The 25,898-nt window shown below is 40.0% G+C and overlaps 1 protein-coding gene across 3 annotated transcripts in view; it reads right to left on the bottom strand.

Moving 5' to 3' along the window:
- Window positions 1–25,898, bottom strand: part of grik4 (glutamate receptor, ionotropic, kainate 4) — a 254,553-nt gene that overhangs the window by 40,200 nt on the left and 188,455 nt on the right. For all 3 annotated transcript variants that reach the window (XM_031860591.1, XM_031860593.1, XM_031860592.1), the window contains 3 exons: window positions 9,406–9,567; window positions 5,863–6,015; window positions 4,465–4,569 (listed from right to left, as the gene is read on the bottom strand). In XM_031860591.1, coding sequence (XP_031716451.1) covers window positions 4,465–4,569; window positions 5,863–6,015; window positions 9,406–9,567 — 420 coding nt within the window. The remainder of the gene's footprint in view (window positions 1–4,464; window positions 4,570–5,862; window positions 6,016–9,405; window positions 9,568–25,898) is intronic.

Below are 25,898 nucleotides of genomic sequence, written 5' to 3'. Positions count from 1 at the left end.
AGAACCTGAACCTTTGTTTCATTTTATTAAATCATTGCTGCAGAGCTGGTTAGCATGAACAGAACCAGTGAAGACTCACAGTTAATCATGGCTACTGATGTGAAGATTAGTTTTAAAAATACGTCATGAATTCCTAATTCCAAATCCTATGAAGCACATCCAATGACTTGTGCTCATTATTCATTATGTAGTAATGGAGAAAACAACCTAGTGATGGTGACTAAATAGACTGACAGGCAGACAAATAGAGAGACAGACGGACAGATACTGGTGGATAGAAAGCCATAAAACGCATCAGACTGAGCAGAAGGAAACTGTTATTATTTCTAAAAAGGCCTGCCAGAGAGATTCAATATTTGACAGTCATTAGCTGTAGAGTGTTGGATGCCCGAGGAGCAAATGGTCACACATGTGAGGCAATCGCTAGCGCCTCCACAGGGATTGGGGTGAAAGAATGGTGGGTGCTATAGGAAGAAGGGTAGAGAAATGGAGGTTGGCTGCTCTATACAATATGCCTTAATGCTCACTATCTCCAGAAAGGGTTGGATAGAAGTTCATTAAAGGTGATTACTGGCTAGACATCAAAATATGTGAAATAACAACTTGTCATGTGTTGATTGGTAAATATTCTGCTTAAAGGTATATTATGTAGCCACACTGTCGGTTCCTGTTTGTAAACACAGCATTCAAAATCCACCCCTCCTCTCCAGCTCAACGAGCGAGCGCGAAAGAGAGAGAGAGGGGGAGTGAGCGGTGGTCGAGAGAGCCAGAGAGTGGATGAAGAGAGGTGCCAGTGTCATTGAGAACAAAGCCTTGAATCGGAAGAATAAAACATTATTTTCTGATTGTTTCACTGTAGTTACGTTCTAAAGCATAGATCAACACACAGATGTGTGTGTGTGTGTGTGGGCACTGAGATACCTTCCTTATCTCTGCCAAGGCCTTGGCACCTCTAGTATCTGCCTGGCTGAAGCAGCCCCAACCCAACACTATGTGGGAGGTGTTAGTTACCAAAACAAACAACACCCCCCCCCCACCCTGTCCCCTGCCTAACACCTTGCCTCTCGCCATTAAAATAACTGGCAGGGCTTTATAATACTTCTGGTTGAAATCATCACATTAGGCCTGATAGCATTATCCTCCTGCTTGACTGGCCCAGTGCCAGCATAAAGAGTGGACATGGGGAGACACAGACAAGGTTAATAAAGGAAGATCGGCTGCTGTCTGACTCCTTTACAGTGTTGCTAAGGTAAGATAGGAACCCAATCCCCTCTGTCATGGAGATCATCCCAACTGAAAGGGTCAAATGTTTTAAAACAGAGCTGTGCAACTCAGTTATTCCTCTCTGCGCTGTCAAACTGTCTGTGTCTTATCTGTATCTCATAACAGTATACCAACAAGTGTTTAAATGCTGATAAGAAAGCACAAAGATGGCTATCTGCTGCAGCAGAGTGGTGAATGTGTGTTGGCTTATGGATGAGTTGACTTAGATCATACACAATGCAGCATTGACAGAAAACCACAACATGGCAACAGAGAGAACACAGCTGTCAGGGTGAGACAGGCATTTCTCGGGGAAATCCTATGCATAATTTGGTACAGCACTGTGAAAAAGCATGAACTTGAGGGATTACAGTTATCGCTTTACATCATTTAAGATGAAATGTGAAATACAAAAGCCCTGGCATTTATAGAAAACGGGGTTTGAAGCTAGCGCACCATGTCAGCTACTGTGTATAACAATGACGACACTCAAAATAGTTTCCACCGTTCACTCATAATAAGACACACATGGCAAGAAAAGATGCAAGCAGATAGTCAGGTGTAATCCTTTCATTGTATGGACTGAATGGGAGTGAGGGAGAGGCAGAGACAATGAGAGGGGCTGAGGAGAACGAGGAAGAACTTCCGTATTCAGGAGCAGATGTTGCTCTACGATAGTGTGTCTTTGTGTGTTTGTAGACAAGCATTTACTGGCCACAAAACCCCAGACGCAGAGAGCTTGTGTTATGTGTCTCCCTTCACTTTGACAACCACTGTTCATGAAATGCATGAGAAAAATACACCACGGAGCCCACCGCTGTCTTTACTGTTGTTTTACATGTAGCAGATAAATGTGCGCTGATATTAATATGAAGATTACAGTTACTAAAGAGAGATCAGGTTATTGATCATCACTTGCTGTTTGCAAAGAGAGAGTGGTGGTTTTTCATTAAGCTGGATGAGCCTGGATGACCTTTACAGGTTACCAATTACAAAATAAAGCATGTAGGAAACAGGTCTCATCACTCTTAAATGTATTTTATATTTCCTCTTTATTTTCTGTTAGGAGAAAAAAAATAATAGAAGTCAGCTCAGGTGTGCTGAAAAGTGAATCCAAATTTTCACAAATTAGAGATCGTTATTGTAGTGCAGATTGTTTATCATCATTATAAGTAATAACACCTAAACACTACATAAGGGCAGGTGTTGTGCCGTGTCTGTAAGAAGAAGGACCTCAACAGTATTGAAATTATGATACTGTTAAATAATCTTAAACAAAGTAAGTGTGTGATTTTCCAGAGTCAGTTAGAAGAAAATCAAAAAGTAGAATGTAAGCCATTCAGAATCTGAACGTATGCAATGTCATCCGAGGGTTTATCAAGTCTTAATTGGGATCAATGGACCAATAATATTTCTTGAGCCCACAAATGTAATAATCCAATCATTATAATTACACTTAATAATGATTATCTGATACCCACATTTAAAACATATCTTACACACTCGTAAAAAAAGATTCTCACCGAAGAGAAAAGCAAAAATAAAACATTGGTGAATCCCATAAATCACTGGGCACTAACAAAAGTAAGAATACATTTTGGATATAAACAACAATGAGAGGAAATGTGTTCTTATATTGCTGATGTTTTTTAACATCTGTCATTCCCCAAAAAAAACGATTTTCAATCAGGTTGTCTTCAGACAGAGATTTACGGTATTTTTGGTTTGTGGAACCTTGACATCAAACATTGGAATCCCATGTTATAATCGAACCAACTCCTGAGCAATTTATACAGTTCATAGAGCACCAGTAGTTCTGCAATTCCGCCATTAACAGACAGTTCTCTAAGCTGCCCAAAGCCTGTCGTCACTTACATTTCATTATTGACTACTTTCAGTCCTTGTAATCTTGGTAAATGTGTTCAATTTAGAAGAAAGTGTTCTGTATTTGAAAGTGTGTTCCCTGGTGTGAAACTGAGGCAAAGAGAAGTCAGGGGAGACCAGTTCCAGAGATTGTGTGAGGTGGTTCAGAGGATAGACTGAAATGCCCTGTGGTGCATGGAGAGCGTTTTTATTAAACGAAAGAGCACAACAAGACCGCTTGTGTAGGGAGCTTGAAATTCCAGCATCCACTGAGACAATACTGGAGTGATTGGTATTGATCAACACCACCCACACATCCCTGCTGGTATCGTAATTGCGTGATGCTACACTCAATTAGTACTAATTGTTATTTTATTGTAAAGAATCACAACCTCAAATACGTATCTAATGTTTATGCAGAGACATATCTGTAGAAGCAGTAATAGCAGCAGCAGCAAAGTCAACACCGACGGAATTCTGTTTTAACCTAAATTATTTTTTTCCGTAAAATAGGCTTCTGAGCACCTTCAACGAGGCATCCCTAATATTGTCCTCTGGCACTTTGACACTTCTAACAGGATAATTGGGAAGATGTCAGTTGAGCAAGTTTTATCACGTTTCCTTGCTGTACGATCCAGAGTTACCTCACTGCCATAAAGACAACTGTAACGCCAGAAGTAGTGCTCTACTGAGAGCAGGACTGCGCAGTGAGCTTTGTGTTGAGCAGTAACAGCTATATGATGGATAGTGTCTATCTAAAGAGAAAGGGAGGAATCGTTGTGTGTCACTTCTGAAACAATCTCAGAACCCATCGGCTATCGGTCAGACGACGGATAAGCCTCCGGTGGCGAGAAGGTTATATTTCTTGGGCTCTGGTGTAGCCAACGGACATCCGGGCCTGGGCTTCCTTTTCTGTCTGCTGCGCATTGTTTACAGTCCGATAAGTAACTTTAGATGGGAGACTGGATTTGGAGTTGAGAGATGACGTGTACGACCTGATTGTTTCACAAGTCAGTTTACAAGCTAATCTTAAACCATCAAAAAAGCTAATTCATCGTCAGAAGACTGCCGGTGGGTTTCCAGATTGCATTCCGACCAAAGCATTCCACACAGATCCTTTACATTCATTCATTCAAGACTGCTTGAACATGATTGGTCAATACTACCAAGGCTACTAACGAATACCGGAACACTTCTGATGGCAAAATCAATACATTTTCAACATGTCAATTCAGAATCTGTTTCTCGAGATCACTTCTGAAATACCAAACAAGTTACATATAATTATTTTTGAAACAATCACATGGACTTTATGCTGTGCTTTGGGAGTTACATTACCTGCCTTAGGCCATCCTTGCTGTTCTGCATGATCCTCAGGGCGTAGTTAGAGCGCTGACCTTTGCTGTTGAATTCAATGTGGCCCGTGAGACCTTCCAACTCTACCTATCCAACACAGAGACAGCAACGCGTTAAAAATAGATCCTGCCTTCTTCCCTCCCAGCAGCAACTATTATGGATATGACTGGAGGCTACATCAGCACTACTGGCTCAGTTTCAGCTTTTTGAAATATGTCAAGTTTAGATAATGATATGAAGACGAAGCTGCAATATCTTCAATTTACGGCAAAACAGATGAGCCATTAGTCACGTCTTCTTTCTCTGGGAGAAAAGACAAACAGTCTGACATCAAATACATGCCACATTTAAGTATTTTGATAGCCCAATCACTTACAGTCATTTCTCCATAATAGGATAACACATTGTATTCACTGACAGCTCATCCTTTTCTCTCCTTCTCTATTGTCTGTCAGTATACTGTAGCGATGAGATAAATTGACCTAGTAGATAGGGAGCATATCTCTAAATAAGATCAAACACAGACAACACGGTATTATCAGCAGTCAGTGAAAATATATTGGCTTTAAAATAATGAAGGAATATGCATCATAATTGAAGCAATAAAGAAGATCTCAACAAGGTCGGTTCTCTGATATTGTCAAATGCTATTTCATAAAACAGAATAAAAAACACTCACACAAACATGTGAAATCCTAAATTTAGGAAAATTGTTTCAGTCATTTTTATGCATTAAATATAAGCATATATAGCATAAAGACTGAAGACAGGGAGACAGCCAGCCTGGCTCCAGTGTTACTTAATACAAATTAAATGGCAATTTTTGTAATTAGTAATGTAATCCATTGGATTACAAACATATTTTATATAATCTGAATACTTTTTGGTTACTTCAAAATCAAACATATTGCACCTTATACAAAAAAATAGATGCAGCCACAAAAAATGGAGTCCCACGCATAATCTTTTTCTCTTTAAACATCAAAAAACACGTTCTTAATATGTTCAATTTTAATTTTGGATGTAAATACAAAACGAATAGGATCCATAAATCATCATAAAAAAACACAAACACATACATTAGTTCATGAAACTGGCAACCTGAGAGGAGCAACGCACTTTGATATATACGGTGGAACATATTCAGCATTTAGAATTGGTCAAATCAAATTACCCCATAAAAACATGCTGGCATAAACGTATATTTTAAAGACGTAATCAAAAATGTCATCAAATAATCCTTGACAATGTAATTATAATCTGACTGAACATTTTTACAAATGTAATCTGGCTCAATTATTGTGTTAAATGTCAAACTATTCCTTTAAGACGAGGAGGGGTCAAGCCTGTTTTCCTGATGTCCAGCAGAGGCAATCTTACCATCCTCAGGTAATTCATGAGGCTGGTGCCATGCTCCCAGATCTTGGATGACTTGCAGGAGAGCTGAGTGGCGCCAACATTCTGGCTACGGTTCAACTCCTGGACCGCCGCCACCACCGCGTATACCGCATCAAAGAGCAGCGCTGAGGAGAGCTGCAGAGGGAGAGGGAGGCAAGAAGGTGAATACATTATACATTCACACACTGATGCACACACAAAGCTGCGAGAGCTCAAACCACACACACTGCAGGTGTAACATGTCAGTGGTTAGCGGTCAGTGAGGGGTTAACCTATCCCTGAAGTGGCAGTGAGATTATTCCATTAGATCATTAGAAAGACTCTGATCTGCTGACAGCGTTGAAAACCACCTCTCCCTCTCGTTCTCCGTCTCCGTCTCTCGGAGAGACGCTGTCCTTCCCACTCTTATCCCCAATGAAGCTGGCACACCCTGACCATTCCAATTACTGCCTGCCTCTCTCAGCGAGGGCACACTGGGAGAGGCAGCTTCTCCTCTCATCACCCCTGTACAAACAGCCTACTCGCCACTACCGTCCTGCGATGTACATTTGATTACAATACATGATTATTGTACTGTATTAGAAGCTATAGGGGAGAGTCTGAGAATTGGAAAGAGAAATTAAATCGCCCTGATGTTTGGTGGATATTGATGCAGGGAGGGATCGTAATGCATAGCAAAATTTGGAGACCAAAGAGAACCACAATTGGCCATTAAACTGCAAAGCTGTGATGTATTACAACCTTGAATTGTCTAACATAATTGGTGGATTGCACATTAAGAGCAATACAGTGTACACAAACAGCCTGTGAAGACATTACAACCAGGAGGCGATGCATTTTAGGTTTGCCGTATGACAATACTGTCTTGGTGGTCATTAAATCAGCATTAAAAAGAGAATGACAGTTTTACAGTGTTTCTTATATCCCACTCGTATCTCATGATATCTACAAGGCTCAGCAAAATAATGCTCGTTTCACTCTGGAAGTCTGTCTTTCTTCGCTCACTATCGTTCTCTGTATGAGTAGGTGGATCAGAAAGTTAATATTACATGATTCGTACAATAGGTCCGACTCTTTCATAACTTGCGTTTGTATGATATTACAAATGCAATATGAGTAAATTAGCTTATATGGGCCAGGTTGTTCAAATCAGTGTTTTTTTTTGTGTCTCAGCTGATTATATGTAGAATCACAGTGGAAAGCAAAATTGTACTGAAAAGAGCCTGATAACAAAAACACATCACAAAGCTTTGCATGCTTCTGAAGCCGTTGCACATTAGCAAACGACAACTCCAGACTGAAAGGGACAAGCTACTGTGTCCCTTTCAGTCTAAATCTATGAATGTTCAGGAGAAGGTTTGTAGTCTTAAAGTTTACCTCCCAGGTGTTAAAATTTTTTGCAGTTTTTCATAAACATACTGTCAGGGATCTGTAGTCTTCACTCCACAAAGCCACTCCTCTGTCACAGGTGTACTTCATTTGTGTGCCAACATGAGCTGCTTTCACTATTTCAGGCCTGTTTTCACAAACGATTATATTGTATCTTTCAAACTTTGGTTTTATTTGATGCTCTCTAAACAAATACAGACATATCTTGTGTAACTGATGTTTCAGTCTCATTAAAAGCTGTGCGTCTATGTGGTTACTTTCCACGAAGCTAATTTGAGAATATAAATATCTTCACACAACTGCAAAATATTTCCAGGCAGCACAATTTGTTCTAGTTATTCGTCTCCCGTAAAACCTTTTTCCTTACGAACCTACCCTACTAATTAAATGCCACATGGTTGCATTTTCTCTGATGAACTTTTATGATCAGTTAGCATGGTGCATGTCTTTATCTTTGAATGCATTAAATGTCTCAGCTCTACACACGTAAAGAGGTCACTTGTGCATTTCTTGTATGTATGAGCCCCACTTACATTTCCTTCCAGACCTAATTACTGTTAATGAAAAGACAGCATATTATCTATGCGCATGTCTAAATGAGTTAATCACTTTCTTGCTCTGCCTTCATCAGCCTTTATTCTCTCTAGTTATTAGCTAATTAGTCAAAAGTCCTAATTGCCGCAGGCTCAGAAGTATTTGAGCAACCTGCTGTGTGCAAAACACAACATTTTTTCATGGTATTTAAACTATTCTTGACCTGTTTCACCGCCCAGCTTGTGTGAAGCAGAAGGGGGTGATGGGTTCCCTTTCTTTTAACAGCAGAGGAATTCATTCATTAATTCCCTTTCTGAATTTATAATTCCTGATGACGGCCATTACGTTTTTTGCACTTAGATGTTTTTGTTGGCAGTCATTTCTAACTATCTCTAATGTTTTTGTTTTTTAAAATGATACAATACATTTTCAAATTGAATTACTTTGAAGACTGTTTTATTCACTAATCATTAGTTTTCCCCATTGTCATAAATACATAATTATTTATTTATTATAAGACAAAAAGATTTATATTCATACTGTAAGCTTATACATGTTTGAAAACACCAGTTAAATATTGATGGTGTTGATGGTTAAATATTGATTCATATATAATGTGTATGTGTGCATGTAAGGACTAATACAGTGAGATTTTCTTTACTGGACACTGTGAGCAGAAATCCAATAACTGGCGAAGTTCTTCTTGTTACTCTCAGATGCCATTTTTACGAGTGACACCTGGGGACTAATGGGTGAGAGAGTTTAGCTTTGTTGTGGAGTGAGATAATACTCATAAAGTTTGGCCTCATAAGCAAGAGCTCATTCACGAGTAGGTGGCTCTCATCATATTTATGCAGGTAATTTACGACATGTATTTGCTGAACTGGTCCTAGAGAACTCTGATAAGCCTATCTCATAAAATAAGTATGAGACCGTTATGCTGAAGATACAAACTGTTCACGCACGAGTGCCGTTTCTTCTGTCAAGTGTGGTCGGCTCAAATGTAAACAACTGTTCTGCATGAGACAAATGATCTATTATCTTCTTTATTTATACAAACCTGCAAGAGTCTTCATATGTAAAAAGTGTCTAGGTTATTTTAGGCTGTTTTTGAAGTCCCTCATTCAAATATGCAGGGATGGTGTGTTAAATGTTGAGCTACAGATAATGTTCAGATGTAAACAGTGGATGATTTAAGGGGTGATGGGGTGCAGTAGAGGGTAAGCTGCCCTTTTGCATTGCATTTCCTCTGAAGCAAGTTTAACAAGGAGGATGCCATTATAAATGCAATAAGCCAGGTGGCAAACGCTGCTAATGAGCTATCTGGGAAACAACAACTGTCTTCAGCAATACCTGCAATTACAACAGTTAACTGGATAAATGTCACCCCTGTATATTTCAGAGGCACTTTTGTATCTAAGTGACTTCAGTATTTTAGTGGAGGAGTTTGAGATACAGCAGTACACTGGAAGAATAACGCTTTAGAGAACGCTGTTTGGACTTGGTAAGGGAAAGAAATAAAAAGGGTTCATCATCCATTATTCGCATGGGTGACATTGGTCTTTTCGGTGTGTGTGTGATATCATGTGTGTGAGTACTAACTGGGGTGCCAGCGAAGGGTGCATGGTCACAGTTCTCTTGCCAGGAGCGGTTGAGGCTTAGCACAAAATCCTGGAAGAAGGGATGAGTTTTGTTGAAGACTGAAAAACCGACTATGTTGACTCGGTGGTCCACCACGTCGTCCAGTCGGAGTAAAGAGAATTCCTACAGGGCAAAATGAGAAGAGGGAGAGAGACAGACAGAGATTATTGGTTGAATGCAGAACTGATGAGAAACTGTCACGTTCTGCAATGATCTGCCATAATCCACTTTAAATAACACCAAATGATTCATCGAATCATTGTCAAGGTAAAAAGGGCATCTGTTAATCAAATATGTTTACATCCGATTTAATCCGCCGCACTTAGCTTTCATCAACTCCCATTATTCCGGCTGATTGACGTGAGAAAGCGGTTACCATTTTGCTATGCATCACTGCACAAAACCATGCATTTTGCACTGGCCCTATGCTATTCCTAACATACTGAATTGCAATGCTAGATAGAATTAGAGAGAGACAGACAGAAAGAACCTGAGACAGACAGGAGACCGGAAGGGGCGGGGACAAGGACTCTGAGACCGATAGATAATTGAGAAAGTGAGATAGAGATCCATGGCATATTGAAATGCTCCAGGCTAGGATGAGAGGAAAATACAGGTATCTGTTATTTGGCTTTTTGCTCTAGGGAACAAGCTGCTTTTTCACTGCCTGGGGAACAGCAGACAGGTCGGAGATAGAGATGAAGAAGAGGAGGGGGTGGTGCGAGTGGGGATGGACGTTTCCTGAAGGTTAATAGAGGTGTCAGAACCTAGTACCCCCTCAGGTGGTAGCTTTCGCTTGGCAGCCTGTTGTGCCATCTAGCTTATGACAGCCAGACCAAGCCCAGTCTACCTGTCTGTCACCTGGGCCAGGAACTCTGAAGATAGAAGGGGTTGGAGGCGATGGTGAGGTAGAAAATAAAAAAGGTGTGGTGTGGGAGTTAAGAGGCGGCAGGTGACACTGGGGAGTTTTAAGACGAGTAGGCAGAAGAGAGGAGAGAAGATCCGTGCATAAATATTAGTTACAATGGTCAACAGGTTGGATGGACAAGTGAAAGAGTCCTTGGCAGCAGGACTGATTTGCGAGGTCTAGCCACAAATGGTGTGCAGTTTTAAAAAACACAAACAATATGTATTTGTGCTTTGGTATCTTCCAGACTGTTTTTGATTCTTCTCCTGGCCCATTTGAAATCGATGTACTGCCTTTAAAGTGGATGAGAGGAGGTGGACTTTTGATTAGTCGCACCAACTCCACCTGTTGCTGATGTTTCCCTCCTAATAAAGGTGCAGTCACTGCCTTTTCATTTTTTGCTAGGAAACAGTGAGCCACAGTTGCCTCCAGTCACAAATTGATCCCGCCTCTTTCACTTCGTGCAGGGTTCAAGCGGATTCCACTTTGACGTGTAAAATCACCATGTTCAACTGCTGCAGTTTACAATTACAATCCTACCCACACTAATTAATTTTCCTGCTGCTTTTTGCCTGACTAGGCCAGTACATTCACCTGTCAAAATACAGTCTGACTGGGTTGTGATTCATCCCGCTCCAGCACTGCTTTCATATTGGACTGCGCTGCACCCGTGCTGCGTTTGTGCCTGAGCCTGCAGCTGGGCTCTCACGTGTGCACCCAATTATAAAAAAAACACAAAACAAATGGAAACAAAAAGACAGTTGACAAAAATGTTTGAGATTGCAAACAGAGAGCAAAGCAAAAACTTCTGATACATAATTCATCATGATTTGAAGAGATTTAAAATAACTGTAAAGCACATCTGAACACCATGTAAGAACACTTGATCCCTGTCTTAATTTCAACCACCAATGCCATCACATTAGGAAATAAATTCTAATTAAAAAATATCCTTATTTCTTTTCATATATTTTTGTTCATGAACTCAAAGGATAAGAACGCACTATTACTGATTCCCATGCATCACATAAAACACGTTTTAATCTGCTCTTTTTGTATCTTTAGCTATCCCTTGTGGGGCCTCATAAGCCTTTTGGGACTGGCCATATAATTACTGGCTAAGTGTACTTTAATAGATCATTAGAGGCAGAGCTCTGTAAATGAGCCTCTCATTAAGGGTGTCCCTCAAGGGTGCCTATATGCATGTACATACGCACATGAGCACAAACACAAACCGGAGAGAACGTGTGCACACCCACACACAGGAAAATGAAATTGAGCGCACACACACACACACACACACACACACACACACACACACACACACACACACACACACACACACACACACACACACACACACACACACACACACACACACACACTAAAGACCAAGGTCACCACAATATCCTTAGGCTGTGTCTGAAGAAAACTAATGTGCTGAATTCCTAGGCTTTCAGGGCACAGACACTGACACACAAGCACATTGAAATTCAAATACACACACACATGGTCAGACACAAACACAGACTATCCCTTCACATGAGAAATATGCTCTCTTGCATACTGAATCGGTGGTGTGAAACGTACGGCTCTAAGCAGAGGTAAGTTGTTTCCCAGCAGTGAGGGAACGAAAAGGCAAAGTTGAAGGGTAGATCAGAGCAGTGGAGAAACCAACTGGGGTGAAAAGGGTGGAGGGAAAGAACGACGATGGAGAGGACAGTGAGAGAAGAGAGAGAGAGAGAGAGAGAGAGAGAGAGAGAGAGAGAGAGAGAGAAGTTGAATCAATGGAGAGAGAAGGTAAGAGATTATTTGGCACAACCGAGACCTTAAAAGCTGTGGAGAAGAAAGAGAGAGCGTGACAGTCTGGCCGAGGGCCCCGACATCGGCTATCACCTGGAGATCAATCAGCAGTCAGGACCCTATAGCCAACACCAACCCAAAACTGTTGCTTCACCGGCTCGATTCTTGCCTTACTCTCTGTGAAAACCTTACAATCTGGAAGTCTCCCGTCATATCTATTCTTTATTGTACGTCTCCTTTGTTATTCTCTCAATGTCTCTTTTATCAGTTTATATGGTCTTTTTAGATCCTTCCAGTGATTTTTCTTACTTTTCATATAATAGGCAATTCACACATGCACACATGTACACTCACTGACAGAAATGGCCGACTGTGTGACCACTTGGTGTTTTGTTATGATGTAGTCAGCTTGAGCAGTGAATAATGAGATCCCAGGAGAATGATGGTGGTGCTGATAGTACTGGTGGTTCATGATAGTTATGAACCATACCCCACCATCCCATACCCATCCACATTACTTATTTTCAGTGGTGTACGCCTCTATAAACCCACCATCCTAAACAGGATATCCAGAAATAAAGCACACAGCTCAATAGATCAACCAGCCCTTCTCTTTTTGCATTGATCTCATCTCCCTAAATAGGATAGAAATGCTGAAATTATTGTCCAAAGTTATCAACTGTCTCTTCAAAATTACGTTCCCAAACAACTAAAGTCACAGTTTTAAACCTATGTAACTTGAAATGGTTTTATCGTATTGTTAAAATAAGTCAACGTTGACTTTTCATTTCACACGGGACTTGAGGAGCCGTCCTCTGGGTGGAAGTGCTGTGTATGTTTGACCCATCCATCGAACCCAACCGTCTCCCCCCCATGTGGACTTCTGCGGAGTTTGATTAGAACCATATTTGTGTAAAGTCAAACAAAAAAAAAAAAGATTTTCCTCAAAACATAAATGACATTGTATGTTTTGTTGTATGGACCATGATTTTTAGGAGACCACACTGCCGGAGGACAAGTGCCTCAAAAAGGTAATGTCAAGCCCTGCTTTCAAATGCAAGCTAGAGGGTATATGGAGTTCTGCATGCTGTGCAGGGAATGGTGATTCATATTGTCACTTTTTCATATTGGGAATATGAAGATGACTTTGAGTCATCTGTTTGAAAAACTTTGCTAGAGTGGCGTTAAAGTTAATGAAGTTTGCTGAAGTTGAGAACCACCAGTCAATGATGGTTTAAAGGAATAATGTGTCAGAACAATGAATTGAAGTTGCAATGACTCATGGGCATACTTTTTACATAAATTAAAGGAGTATTAAGAAGGGCATGTACGATTTGTTTTATGCATGTATTAACATTAGATAACATACTCACTTATCACTTATTTAAATAGAAACGAAGCTAATGCTATTGCTAGTGTTATACAACTCCATTGCAATTTGTAATCACAATTTATGCAATTTCACAATTAACTTAAAGCTTTTAATGGCTTATGAACACTAAATTATTTCCTATATTCCATCCTTTCTGCATCTGCCTTTTCCTCCCTCACCCTTTCTCCCGGATTCTCCCCCTTGTCTCCCCCCACCTTCTCCAACCATTCCTTTCTTCTGTCTCCCTCCTCTGCTGACACTTCATTTATCTCTGGTCCTGACATCCCTGACTAATGATCTGCCAGACTGCTCCCCTGCCTAATCTGTTTCCCCTGAATCATCTCAAGACGCTCATCAGCATCCTCACGCAGCTACCCGTCTCGGTTTTTTGTCATGCCCACTTATAGATTTGACAGCTTTCAGTCTTCATTTTTGTTGTGTTTGTTTATTCTGTTATATGTTGATATTATCAATCTGGAGTGAGAACTTAAGTAAGGAAGAGGTGGTAGAGATGCTCATTTTGTCCTACCATAACCGAGTATACGCTTTAAGTATAGCATAAAGCTATAGGAGTTGTTTGCATCCTCTCTTTCATGCTCCCCTTAATTTATACATGTTGCCTGTGTTTGTCCGTTTGTGTTTGCTACTTATACATGGCAATAGTCCATTTATTTCCAAGGTCTCTATGGAGATGATCAATGTGAAAGAATGGCCATTCATTGACCATCATTAGAGCTAATGATCTCCAGTGGATGCTGCCTGGGGCTCAGAGAGATGATTGTTTTTGTTTGCCTGTCTCTTTGTTTTAAAGCCATACCATTCAGATAGTTGCGCCTGCAACCTGCTACGTGTTCCTTGCTACAGTAATTCTGCTCTGTGATTGCTGAGTCACTGGTTCTGGGTAATGTAATGCTTAATCTAAAAACAAGGAATCCCTTTAGTTGATGGGGCTGATCCGCATTAGACATGCAAGTGATGGGGAGGAACAGGAGCACACAGGCATCACTCAGATTGTATCAAACATTGTTTCTTTTATTCTATGTGATAAAGCTCCCAGCACCGGTTTATTTTCCCCTCTACCTATTAAGTCCACTTAATACCAGCCGTTAATATCCTGGGCTTTAATTGCAAGATCTAATAGAAATCTTTGCCCTTGGGTCACAGTGAACAGAGAGATTAAAACAAAAACATGCTTCACGGAAGAACACAGAAACCGAACAGCTCCACAGGGCTTTTGCAGCTTCTCTCTGTAAAGTAGCCGACACCATGCAGCTTCTTCAGCTTAAACTTAATGCTTCACTCGCACAAGAGCCTCACACATATAATCGTCTGATGGATGCATACACACAAACAATCAAAACAAACAGAGCACACACACACACGCACACACACACACACACTCACGTAGGCACCGGCACGTTGCCACTCAGCCCCTGCACTATGGCTTCCATCTAAGTGATTTGAATCTAGCGATCCAAGAAACTCGGCAGGATTGAATGAATCACATCAGTTTGGCAGTGACTCATCATATGTTGACGAGATGCCTAATGTCATTTGAAGGTTAGGTGAGCACGGGATCGGGCCCAGCAGTGCCTCACATGGCACACTTTCACTTTGTGATGTCATTTTGAGGCTTGATGATAGCGTGCAGGCTTTCTCCATCTCACTTTCTCACACACGCATGGCAAACACACCCACACATACAGAAATCCACACAAAAACAGTCAAAAACATACGTTGACACACAGTGCCGGCTGACATATTATCCCTCTCTGCAAAGCGGGGGCCATCAGTTCAACCCCCCCCCCCCCCCCCCCAGACTCACACCCCCACCCCTCCGTCTGTTTGTTTTGTTCTTCATGTTCCATTTCCCCTCCACACACCCGTGATCCCTCTTGTCACCGCAGTTGTTGTCATGCATCCGTGCCTGAAAAACTGCCAACACTTCCCGACTGTCACACATACTCACACACACACACACACACACACACACATAGTCATTTAAGCAACTCATCTTTCATTCTTTTCTTTCTTTCTCACATTAGTTGATTGGCAGGTTTGTATTAAAGGGTGATGAGGGGAGTTACGTTTTACTTCTGAAGCATGGCTGATGCTCTTATTCTAGTTAATCCCTATTCTTTCACATACTGCTGTGCAAATGGCCATTTGTTCCTGGCCAGTTGGGGTTCCAGGCCTGACATGCTCTATGCTTATAATTATTTCCTCCTAACACTGTCAAATAATAAAATGCTTTATAATTGAATGTGCCACTGAAGAATAGATGACATGTATGCCTGCCTCCAGGACCTGCACAAACATAACTCTGTGTCTTATTCCAAATAAGTTTGCTTCTTTCACGTATTGTGAGGAGGTTGCTTTGCCCTCTGTCACTCTGTTCTAGCAAATAATAGATGGTAGTTGCTGTTTGCCCTTGTCCTTTAATTTATCCTCTTCTTTAATGCTATCTCTTTCCTTACTGTCAAATTTCTCCCTGGGTGTGTTTGGTCTTGATAACAATTTTGTCGAGGTGATACAGAATTCAATTTCACAAGTTTATTGTTCTGGTAAAGTTTGTTGTCCCATATCTGTGAATCTGAATGACTGTAGGCAACATCCCCTTAAATAAATAAATAAATAATAAAATAGCACTTCAGATCAACCTCGCCCTTCATATTTGCTATGCACTATCGTACAGAAGATTTATTAAAAAAAAGAAGAAAAAATAAAAGTCTTGTCTAAGCAGTCAAACTGCTTTAGAGGGCAGCCACCGTGACTGTGAAAATGATTGGGATTTAATTAATTCCCCTCCACGGCTTATGTAAAGTTCATATTTCCCTGTTTAGACACAGAGTTTGAGAATCAATCAACTGAGTAATAGAAAAGGTAATAGGTTACGTGGACGGTGACAACAGAGAGCTGCATCCAGCCAGAATATAAACGATGTCATTATTATGTCACAACAAGTGGGTTTTGCCAAATAATGTCCGCTTGGTTCTCATTTGTAATGCAACTATGCCAACTTACATCATTAAGAATTACATTTATTGTTTAAGCTGTAGAGAGCAGTATGAATACTTGTTGCTATAAACACAGCTATTCCCCAGGTAGGACAACACAAAATGTAAGTTATTTAATTTGGTCATTTCAAAGTATTTTTTAAGACCAAGTTGAGCTGCAGCAGGTTGAAGGAAACTTTGGCTCTGTTATTATCTCAAATTGGGATTTATGCTTGACACAAGAGTTTAATGCCAATCCAGTCTACGGTTTTGATGAGGGAGAAGGTGGATAAGGTGTGTATCCTTTATTCATTTTTGTCCCGGGAGCACTGCTCTGCCGCTGACCCACTGCTTCACCTGAAAAGTTTGTTAATCCATTTACAAAAGATGGACAGGGTAACCTTCCCTGGAATTAAATGTAGAAATGCTCATATACAAGGTCCATTTCCTTGGTCATTAGTCACTACCAACTTGTCAAAACAGCAGTAATGTTTATTAGATCCTTCAGGGAGCTTACTATCCAAGCCTGAGTCAGAATTTCTAAAACTACAGTTCACAATGTTCATAAAATGTTCCATATTAGCGGCAGTTTTATCTGTTCTTTCATGTGATTACTCAGTGTTGTTGCAGTTTCCATGTGTGTAAAGAGCTTTCTGATGAAATAATATTTTCCCTGTGATATGAAGGCTGAGTATGACGCTCCGTTGACACTTTCGAACAGTTCATTATGCTTCTTATCAGATTGCACAGATGATTAATAATCTGAGTCTCATTCATGTCTTAATCATTTATTTATTGCCTTATTTTCAAGACAATCTGCTTTATTAAATCACCATCTCTTTAATTGTGGAGCTCGCAAGGATTGACGGTACAAAGCTTATGTAAAGCAGTTGTAGTTGTGGTGCATCATTGCTGGTTAAGGGACCAGGCACGCAGGCATCCGCTTCAGACACCTTTCTACACTGATTGAATATATTGTCTGATATCAAATAGAAATGTTCCCTGCATGTTTCCACTCAAAGCTAATTAATGTAAATGTTAAATAAGTTGTAAAATGCACATGGTCACCTTGGTCACCTACCTCCCAAAAAGGGAAATGTCTCTTTTAAGTGTCGTGCTCTGACTTTGCCATTTTCTCACAAAAAAAGAGAACAAAGACAAAAGCATTGGCATGCAGTGTTCATGAAGGGCATTCATGAATGATTTATGTCGAATTTTGAGGGTTAACAGGTGGGGATGTGAGGTCTCTCCATGTTCAGACAATTAAATCAGAATTCCTAAAGAGAACTTGAAATGAGCACTGACAATAACGGAAACCAAAGCCAGCCTACAAAGAAGAAAAATGCATTTTAATATTGAGCAGTATTTTGGCTGCCTTCGTGGAGATGGTGGAGTCCGTGTGAGAGACCAAAGAACTGGCATGTTTAATATGTGAGCTAATTAAGCTTCCCTGCCTTATTACCCCAAACATAACTTACCAGTGATATCAAAACATACTCTGAGAAGGCTTGTTTACCATAAAATTATAAGACTTGAAGTTCCCCAGTCTCTTTTTATCTTGAAAGATTAGCCAGATGGCAGCTGGATGTTTGTGTAAATGAAGGTAGACAATTGTGTGTAGTGTTCCACCTCTCAGACTCAGGCCTTTGTATGTGTGAGGAGTTCTGGCGTATTGATTACTCTGTGTCAGCCCTATTACCACAAGCTCTGCCTCTGAGCCCCGTGTCTGGATGACTCAGTGTTGACAATTGTATTACAGCCTATTATCTTCCAAATCCCAGGGCTTGAGTCGCAGCTCACTGTAGGGTCTTCTTTGGAAAGTTGAAATTGCTTGCTGTTTTTTATACTTCCTTACTATGCTCTACAACTTTCTTCCCGACATCATCTCACAATCCCATGTCCACCTGGCTACCACTGTCATCCCTTTACGCTCTCCCTTTCATTTCCTCCTTTTTCTTTTCTCCTCCTCTTTACTGCTTATCTATTTTATGTCCACATCCTTCCTCTTTCTATTGCTGCTGTTTTTTCACCTTTCTAATCCATCTTGAATCTGCCATGTACTCTATAATGAACTGGAACCTTGCCAACACAAAGTTACCGCAAGCCAAAAATCATTTGGCTTTTTACACCACTTAATGTGAAATCTATTAAAAACCTACATGTATGCTTTGTTAAGAGTGCTTCTATTTAGTGGGAATTTCTCACTATTACGCTATTAAAATGCCAGCATCTTTGTGGCTTGCAAGGACGCAGATACTCCAGCGTGTGCAGATGCGCTACTTTACACTAATGAGTTTGTTCATTTCTAATGAAAGGAACAGTGGGTAACGTTGAGGGGGATCTACTGGCAGAACAGGAATATAATATTAATACGTTGTTAATATGTTTTCTTTTGCAAACAAGAAACGTGTTTGAGCTGTTTATGGTAAATGGTAAATGGAGTGTACTTGTATAGGGCTTTTCTAGTCTTTCCGACCACGCTTTCACACTACTTGTCATCATTCACCCATTCACACACTGATGTCAGATTCTATCACATTCTACACCGCAGGCACAGCTACAGGAGCAATTTTGGGATTAAGTGTCTTGCTCATGGACACATCGACATGTGACTAGCGGGGGATCGAACCGCTGATCCTCTGATTGAGGACGACCCTGCTCTCCACTTAGCAGAGTCACACAGTCGCCCCCTTGTTTATATCTATAAACAAACGGGTCCTCTATATTTAGCGGAGAAACTAACCTGCTTCGGTTCCCCGACCGTGGTCGGAAAACACAGCGAGGACGCAGATGTTTTGGTATCCAGAAACCTCTGTTGGTTTTTAGGACACTGTGCTTAAAACGATGTGGTCTACACTGATACATAGCAACAAATGTATATTTGCGCATGTTCTCTAGCGCCACATAGTGTATACAGGAAGTGTTCCGGACTTTTCCTCACGCAAAGGTCCGGAACATCAAAATAATGTCTAACTTGCGCTATGATTTCGTGTCATAATTATTGAAGTGGCCAACAGTTGTATTCAAATCTGTAGGTAGTCAACAACTGAATGTCAAATGAAATAAAGAAAGTTCAATAAATGTTTTTCTTCCATTTAAATTACAGTAAGGGCTGGATTTAAAAATATGAAAACATTACAAATAAAGTACTTAATTTTTGAAAAAATAATACAACTGATTTGTCTTTGCCCTGCAGCTTTAAATTCAGTTAATTCAGGTGTTAAGTGATGTCACCCAAAAAAGCCACTATATTATATTCTTCTCATCTTCTAATAAGATAAATTTGTGTGCAGGGCTTTATCTGTGGTTATTGACACCACTTGTTTCAGCTCTATTCCCTCTCTGTTTACATCATTGTTGCAGTGAATGAATGTGTTAGGATTCTGCACTATGTTGAAGCTGCAGCAGCATCCCATCATGGCAAAAAGTGAGGTCTATTCTCAGATTCCTCCGTCTGCTGTTAAAACACTCAACTTTTCGTTTTTTAGTGAAACGTCTCCAGCTGACAAGTGAACACATCTGAGGGCATTCAGGTGAAAACTGCAAATATTTTTGTGAGAAGTGAACATCTGTGTCTAGATCGAGTTTAAATACCTTAAAGTGACAATCTGTAAGATTTTCATTTAAATAAAAGTCTGTTGAGTCACTGTCTATTGCCGAAGGAGTTACCAATGGTGACTGAGCCTATCACTTGGCCAGACAAATAAATCCAGACAGGAAGTTCAATACACGATCAAGCTGAACTGATAGTTAAGCTGATAGCTGAGCTCATGTCCACTCAGGATGAGCAAGGGAAACAAGTTGTTAGCCTCCATGCAGTTTCTCTTTGTGGTTCTGTCCTTCAAGCAGGTGAGGTCTGTTATTAAGTCCTAATACTTTAATGAGATCATTAAGAATATTTGGACACTAACACATCAATTAACTTTGGATTATGTTAATGGAGACGCACCTACAGGTGAGACTTCTAATGTTCTTCTTCAACTTAACTTTATTAGGATTATCACATACCACACAGGAAATTTGACTTCTGCATTCAACCCATCTTCAGCATTTTTAGAAGCAGTGGGCTGCTGTAAAGCGGGGAGCAACTTGAGGATCGATTTCTTGGTCAAAAACACTTTGACATGCGGATAATCGAACCGCCAACCTTGTGGTTAATGGACAATCTGCTCTACCCGCTCTACCCACTGAGCGACAGTCGTCCCTCGCCACTTGCTCTTCCGAAGATGATTTGGGAATCAAATTTATTTTTTCTATTTTGTTTTGGCTTTAATTTCAGTTTTTGAACGGTTTACTGCCTGTGCGTACTGTATGCTTAACAGCTTTCATTCCCATCACAATGCACAACACCCTGCTGATCCATTTAAAGTGCTTGCAGAATTGGCAACATTGTTGACTGGGTTAAAGGCAGCACAAATCATTTATAGGACAACACTAACACTTACATTACTTCCAAAACCAAATGGGAGATAAAAAGGAAGGTTCACTGACACAATAAACCAAGTAATTCAAAAGCATTTTCAAACAGCCTAGTAATGCATTCACAGTGCTGGCCACTAAGGACAGAAAACAGCTACAGAGGATTACTAAGACATCCTCCATTAACTATGACGTAGTGAAAACAGAAACAAAATGCTTATTCAAAAGTCAATCCGAATAAGGCAACACAATCTCCATCTTTCTGGTACAAAAGACCACAGTGAGCACCTGTCACCATCAATTCATCAACTACAGAGCTGAGCCAGCAAGATTAAATCACCTTTGCCCGTCAGCATAGATGAAATCGTTCAAGTTTGTTTTGATCAGCGAGCTCAAAATCCTGTGAGCTGCTGTCCCTTTACATCTCTCTCGCACTACCTCAAAAATGAAAGTAAATATGATATTGAATTATAGCAAATAACAAGAAGCAAACCTCAACATGACCGTTAGAAGCCAGAGTGAACATTCAGTCTGAGAGCTGAGGGGGTCTTGATGAGAAATACTAAGGTGATCGATGTGTAATAATCAGGGCTGTACTGAGATGGTAAATGGCGCTTTTCTAGTCTTCCGACCACTCAAGTCATCATTCACGCATTCACACCCATTGATACACTGATGGCAGGGGATACCATGCAAGGTGCCACCTGTCCATCAGAAGTCTGACATTGACACACCATAGGCACAGTTACTGTGGGGATCGAACCGCCGATCCTCATCCTACTTGTTTTCTGTCTCAGTATTTCAGCCACACACTACTCCACCCACCGCCGACACTGCAGCCTTACAGCTCCAGGAACCGTTTTCTGTTTTCCCCCCCAAAAAAACTGCAAAGCTTTTCAATTAAAAGAAGTTATAAGTAACACATTTCTTGGCTTCTTTTTTTTTTTTTACAAAATTCCCTTTGGCTTTTGTGCTCGAAGCCGTTATAGACTTCAGTTAAATTCAGCTGAGATTATAATGAATAACTAACTGGAAAACATTGACTGTTTCAGATTCCAAACATATGCTAGTGAATGCAATATTCATGGTGTTTTGGGCCTCCACCAGCCTGAGAATTATTCTGGGCATAAGGTCTCTGCCTCACAAATAGACTCTTACAGGTCAGACGTAATTCTATGAATAATGGAATACAATTGGTCATTTGTTTCCAACACTGCAGAAATGCTGCCAGACTGTTTTGATGAATGCAGCTATTAAAGGCTTTTAAACTAAGCTAATGTATCAATCCCAGCATGCTGGACAAAGATATATGGTGTCAAGGTCATATTGGAATGAGGGAAACTAGGTGGCCACTGGGAATGATGTAAGTGACAGTTTGGTGGCCTACGCAAGAGAGATCACTTGGATACAATCCAAGAATCTACACTACAGTGAAGTGTCCATACAGCATCTATCGGAGGAGCTGCAATTATAGGGTTTTCATGTCCAAGCTGCAGTAGAATATTGTGTTAAATCATTTATCCAATTTTGCTATTACATCCCAGGTTCATAACAATTCTGTAGGCATGACATTTGGTCATGCTCACTCTCTCCTCCTCCTCCTCCTCTCCTCCCAAACCACACTCACTGAGAACATCGCAATTAAGAGGCTGCAGAAGGCTTTAGAGCTCAGCCTGAATTTACGTGGCAAATGATACAAGCATGAAATGACTTATGGCCAAAAACACTGCGTGAACGTTCCAGATAGAGAATAATCAGTGTGCCACTGGAAATGGATTTCATTACAGAGTGAAGCTGTGAGTGAGGCCTAAAGGTTTTATCCTGGTATAACCTTCCCCTAGTATACAGTAACAGGGGGGACGTCATTAATTAGTACTTTATATCATTAGAAAAATCAATATGCAATTTACAAAAATTGTACTCAATCAGAGGCTACCGGAGTCTGTCGGTTCTTTCACAGGGCTGCCACGGTAGATAAGAAGTCGAGATGATTCGTCTTTCCTTTTCAAATTGTCAATTATGATTATCAACACTGATGACTCTGTCTTTATCTGGGGCACAGAAGATAATGTCTTTACCATTTGCGGGTACAGCAACCCAAGGAAGTGCCACATGACTATGTCTCTTTAAAGCTGCACTAATCAACATTTTATACAGACAATGGATCAGATGACAACATACTGTGTAATGTGCAAAGGGTCATTCTAAGTTACAAACCCAACTCTGCAGTTGCCCGCAAAGCTACAAAGCTGTATAGCATCTTTAAGCTCATTGTTTAGGTTCTGTGGTTCAACTTTACTGTTTGGTTCAGTCCCAACCCTTTCATCATCGTTTCCAGCAGCAGCAAATCCTCTGAACCACTACAGGCAACCTGCCCGGCACCAATCAGCAGAATGTTACATAGAGTCAGATGCTTCCCTTGGAGCTGGTCGACACCAAAAAAGAGCTAGAAGTAGAGTGAAAATTTGACATCAGGTGGACAAAAAAACAACTCAAAACGAATTGTAATTTTGCTCAACACAAAAAAAACACATTACTTAAGCTTCACAGACTTTCTGCATGGAGACAGCCTCCCATTGCTGTGGAGAATTAAAGTGCACTACAGGTAGGAACCAGCTTTTCAGGACAGTAATTGCTCGGTTTCCTCCAAGGAACTTACTCAAAGTATTTATGCTTTTTCTAAAGAGCAGTATGCAGTTTTCATATTTCTTACATTTTTTGTACTATACACTGTATATAGACATTGTGAAAATAGAAAATGAGGCAGAGCAAATAAAGCTCAGAGGTGCAAATCTTCACTATTCACTTTTAGTGCCTAAAAGTTCTCATGATATTTTCCAGTCAGCTTACATACATCTGAATTCTGCTGTCTTTGATTAAAACTAGTGTTTGTGGAAGTTTGCCTACCACAGTCTTTCATGACCAGGAATAGATAGATAGATTAATACCAACACAAAGATATTTTAAAACGTCACCATTTTGTCCTATTAGACATTTGTGTGAAATTTTACGTGGAGGTGAAACAACTGTTACTTTTACTAATTTAACTATGTCAGTGAGGGCAGGAGGTTTGACCTTCTTATGACACCCAATTAAACTCAAAAACTAACTAACACAAGCTACAGTGGGAGGTTCAGATTAGAGTCACTGACCATCAAAAACTACTGTACGTGTCTTGGGTGGGAACATTCACTGTGTATTCTGATGAAAGAAACATCAAATCCCTCTTAATTGGTGTCAAGAGTCTTCACTTTGACAGTGGTTATAATTACATGATGGAGCAAGTGAAAGTTAACCAGAGGGTTTGCAGTAAATTGTTAATTTAGGGAAAAGTAGAGACTGATGAATAGATTCAAGATGTAAGATATTTTACTTGAAGAAAAAATAAATGACTGAGGTTAGTTATTGTATACAGTCACCTAGAGGGAGCTGATAATAACTGGTTTGAATAAATGGTTTGATGCACTGTATGCACGGTAAACGAAGAATAAATTAAATTTAAGTAAATGCAGACCGCGTTTAACAACAGAAACACTACATCAAAACATTCATCTACAAGCTCTCACAAACTGGTGCGGTATAATCCAAGTCTCATTTATCCAGTTTTGTGCAGGTGCGGTACTTGTCCATTCAAGTTCAGACGAGTCCAAGGTGCTTTCAATAGTAAGCTTTTAGTAAAGATGTACGAGTTTGGAAAGTAGTGAGCATATGACTGGAAATAAATACGACTTTGATTATATCGCTCGAGTTGTGTGAAATTTTGCAAAACTAATGTTTTAATATAGTTTTGGTGTTATGCCGTGTTCACACGAATAATTCGCAGTGCTGTTATTTGATTCTTTGTTTGCCGTGGAGGCATCCATAATAACAATACTTTCTTTGCGAATTCAAGGAAACATGGGTTGAGTAATTGATATATACATGGCCATTTTGAGGGTGAGGTATTCCTTTAATGAAATTTGTGAAAAAAAGCACATTATGTCACTGTGTTGAAATTGATCTTGATTGAAACAACTATCTTTTGTATATTTTAAATATACAAAATGGTGTCCCACAAGGTTCCATAGTGGGTACTATCTACAATTTATCAAAATAATTTGTGTTGCAATGTTAATAATACAAAAGTTTACATTTATGCGAACAATACCGTTATGTTATATCCTAATTGAAACAAATTAAGGATTTCCGTTTTGTATATATGGTATAAATACAGTGACATGCTGGAAAAGCTCAAATACTAACAAATAATCTTTGATCTCATGTAAGATAAGAGTTTCATATCATCCCTCTTACCCACAGCTCTCCAAGCCAATGAAGCAAAACAAATAATAAATACAATTTTGGTATACTTAAGACAAAGGAAAACATTTTCAAACACGTGTTGTACAAAGTACGCCGTTTATGTTCCTCTGGAACAGTTAAACAGATCAAAGAAGCATACGGTTATATGAAAAAAACATAGAGTGTACATTTTTTAAGGATTTCTGAAGAATCTAAACTGTAATCTAAACGCCAACTGATATCAAAGCACCAACAATTATCTAACAGCAAACATTCAGCACTGAGAAATGCATCTGGCTACATCATATTGCTGCTGCCTTTCTTTAACATCAGCTTGTCATATTGTAAGAGTGAGATGAAGACGTGCAGTTAGTTGCTCATTCTGCTTTCATCTGAACATCATTTTGAATCCAATATTCTTTTTAAAGTGGTATATAGTTTGAATAATTGTGTTCATTAAAAGGATTGTTAAGGGGAAATAAATGTATCAGGTCACAGGTCGCTTAATATAAATGATTTTTCAGGGGAAAAAGACTTCAGACATGTTATTCGCTCCCTGAGATAATGGAAATATCTGAACTGGAACACCCGTTACCATTAAGAGTGCACACAAGCACGTGCACGCACCCCACACACACACACACACACACACACACACACACACACACACACACAC

This window comes from Anarrhichthys ocellatus, unplaced genomic scaffold, assembly GCF_004355925.1.
Source record: "Anarrhichthys ocellatus isolate YVR2014 unplaced genomic scaffold, GSC_Weel_1.0 scaffold24, whole genome shotgun sequence".
Taxonomy (NCBI): Eukaryota; Metazoa; Chordata; class Actinopteri; order Perciformes; family Anarhichadidae; genus Anarrhichthys; species Anarrhichthys ocellatus.
This window is presented reverse-complemented; position numbering and strand designations above follow the sequence as displayed.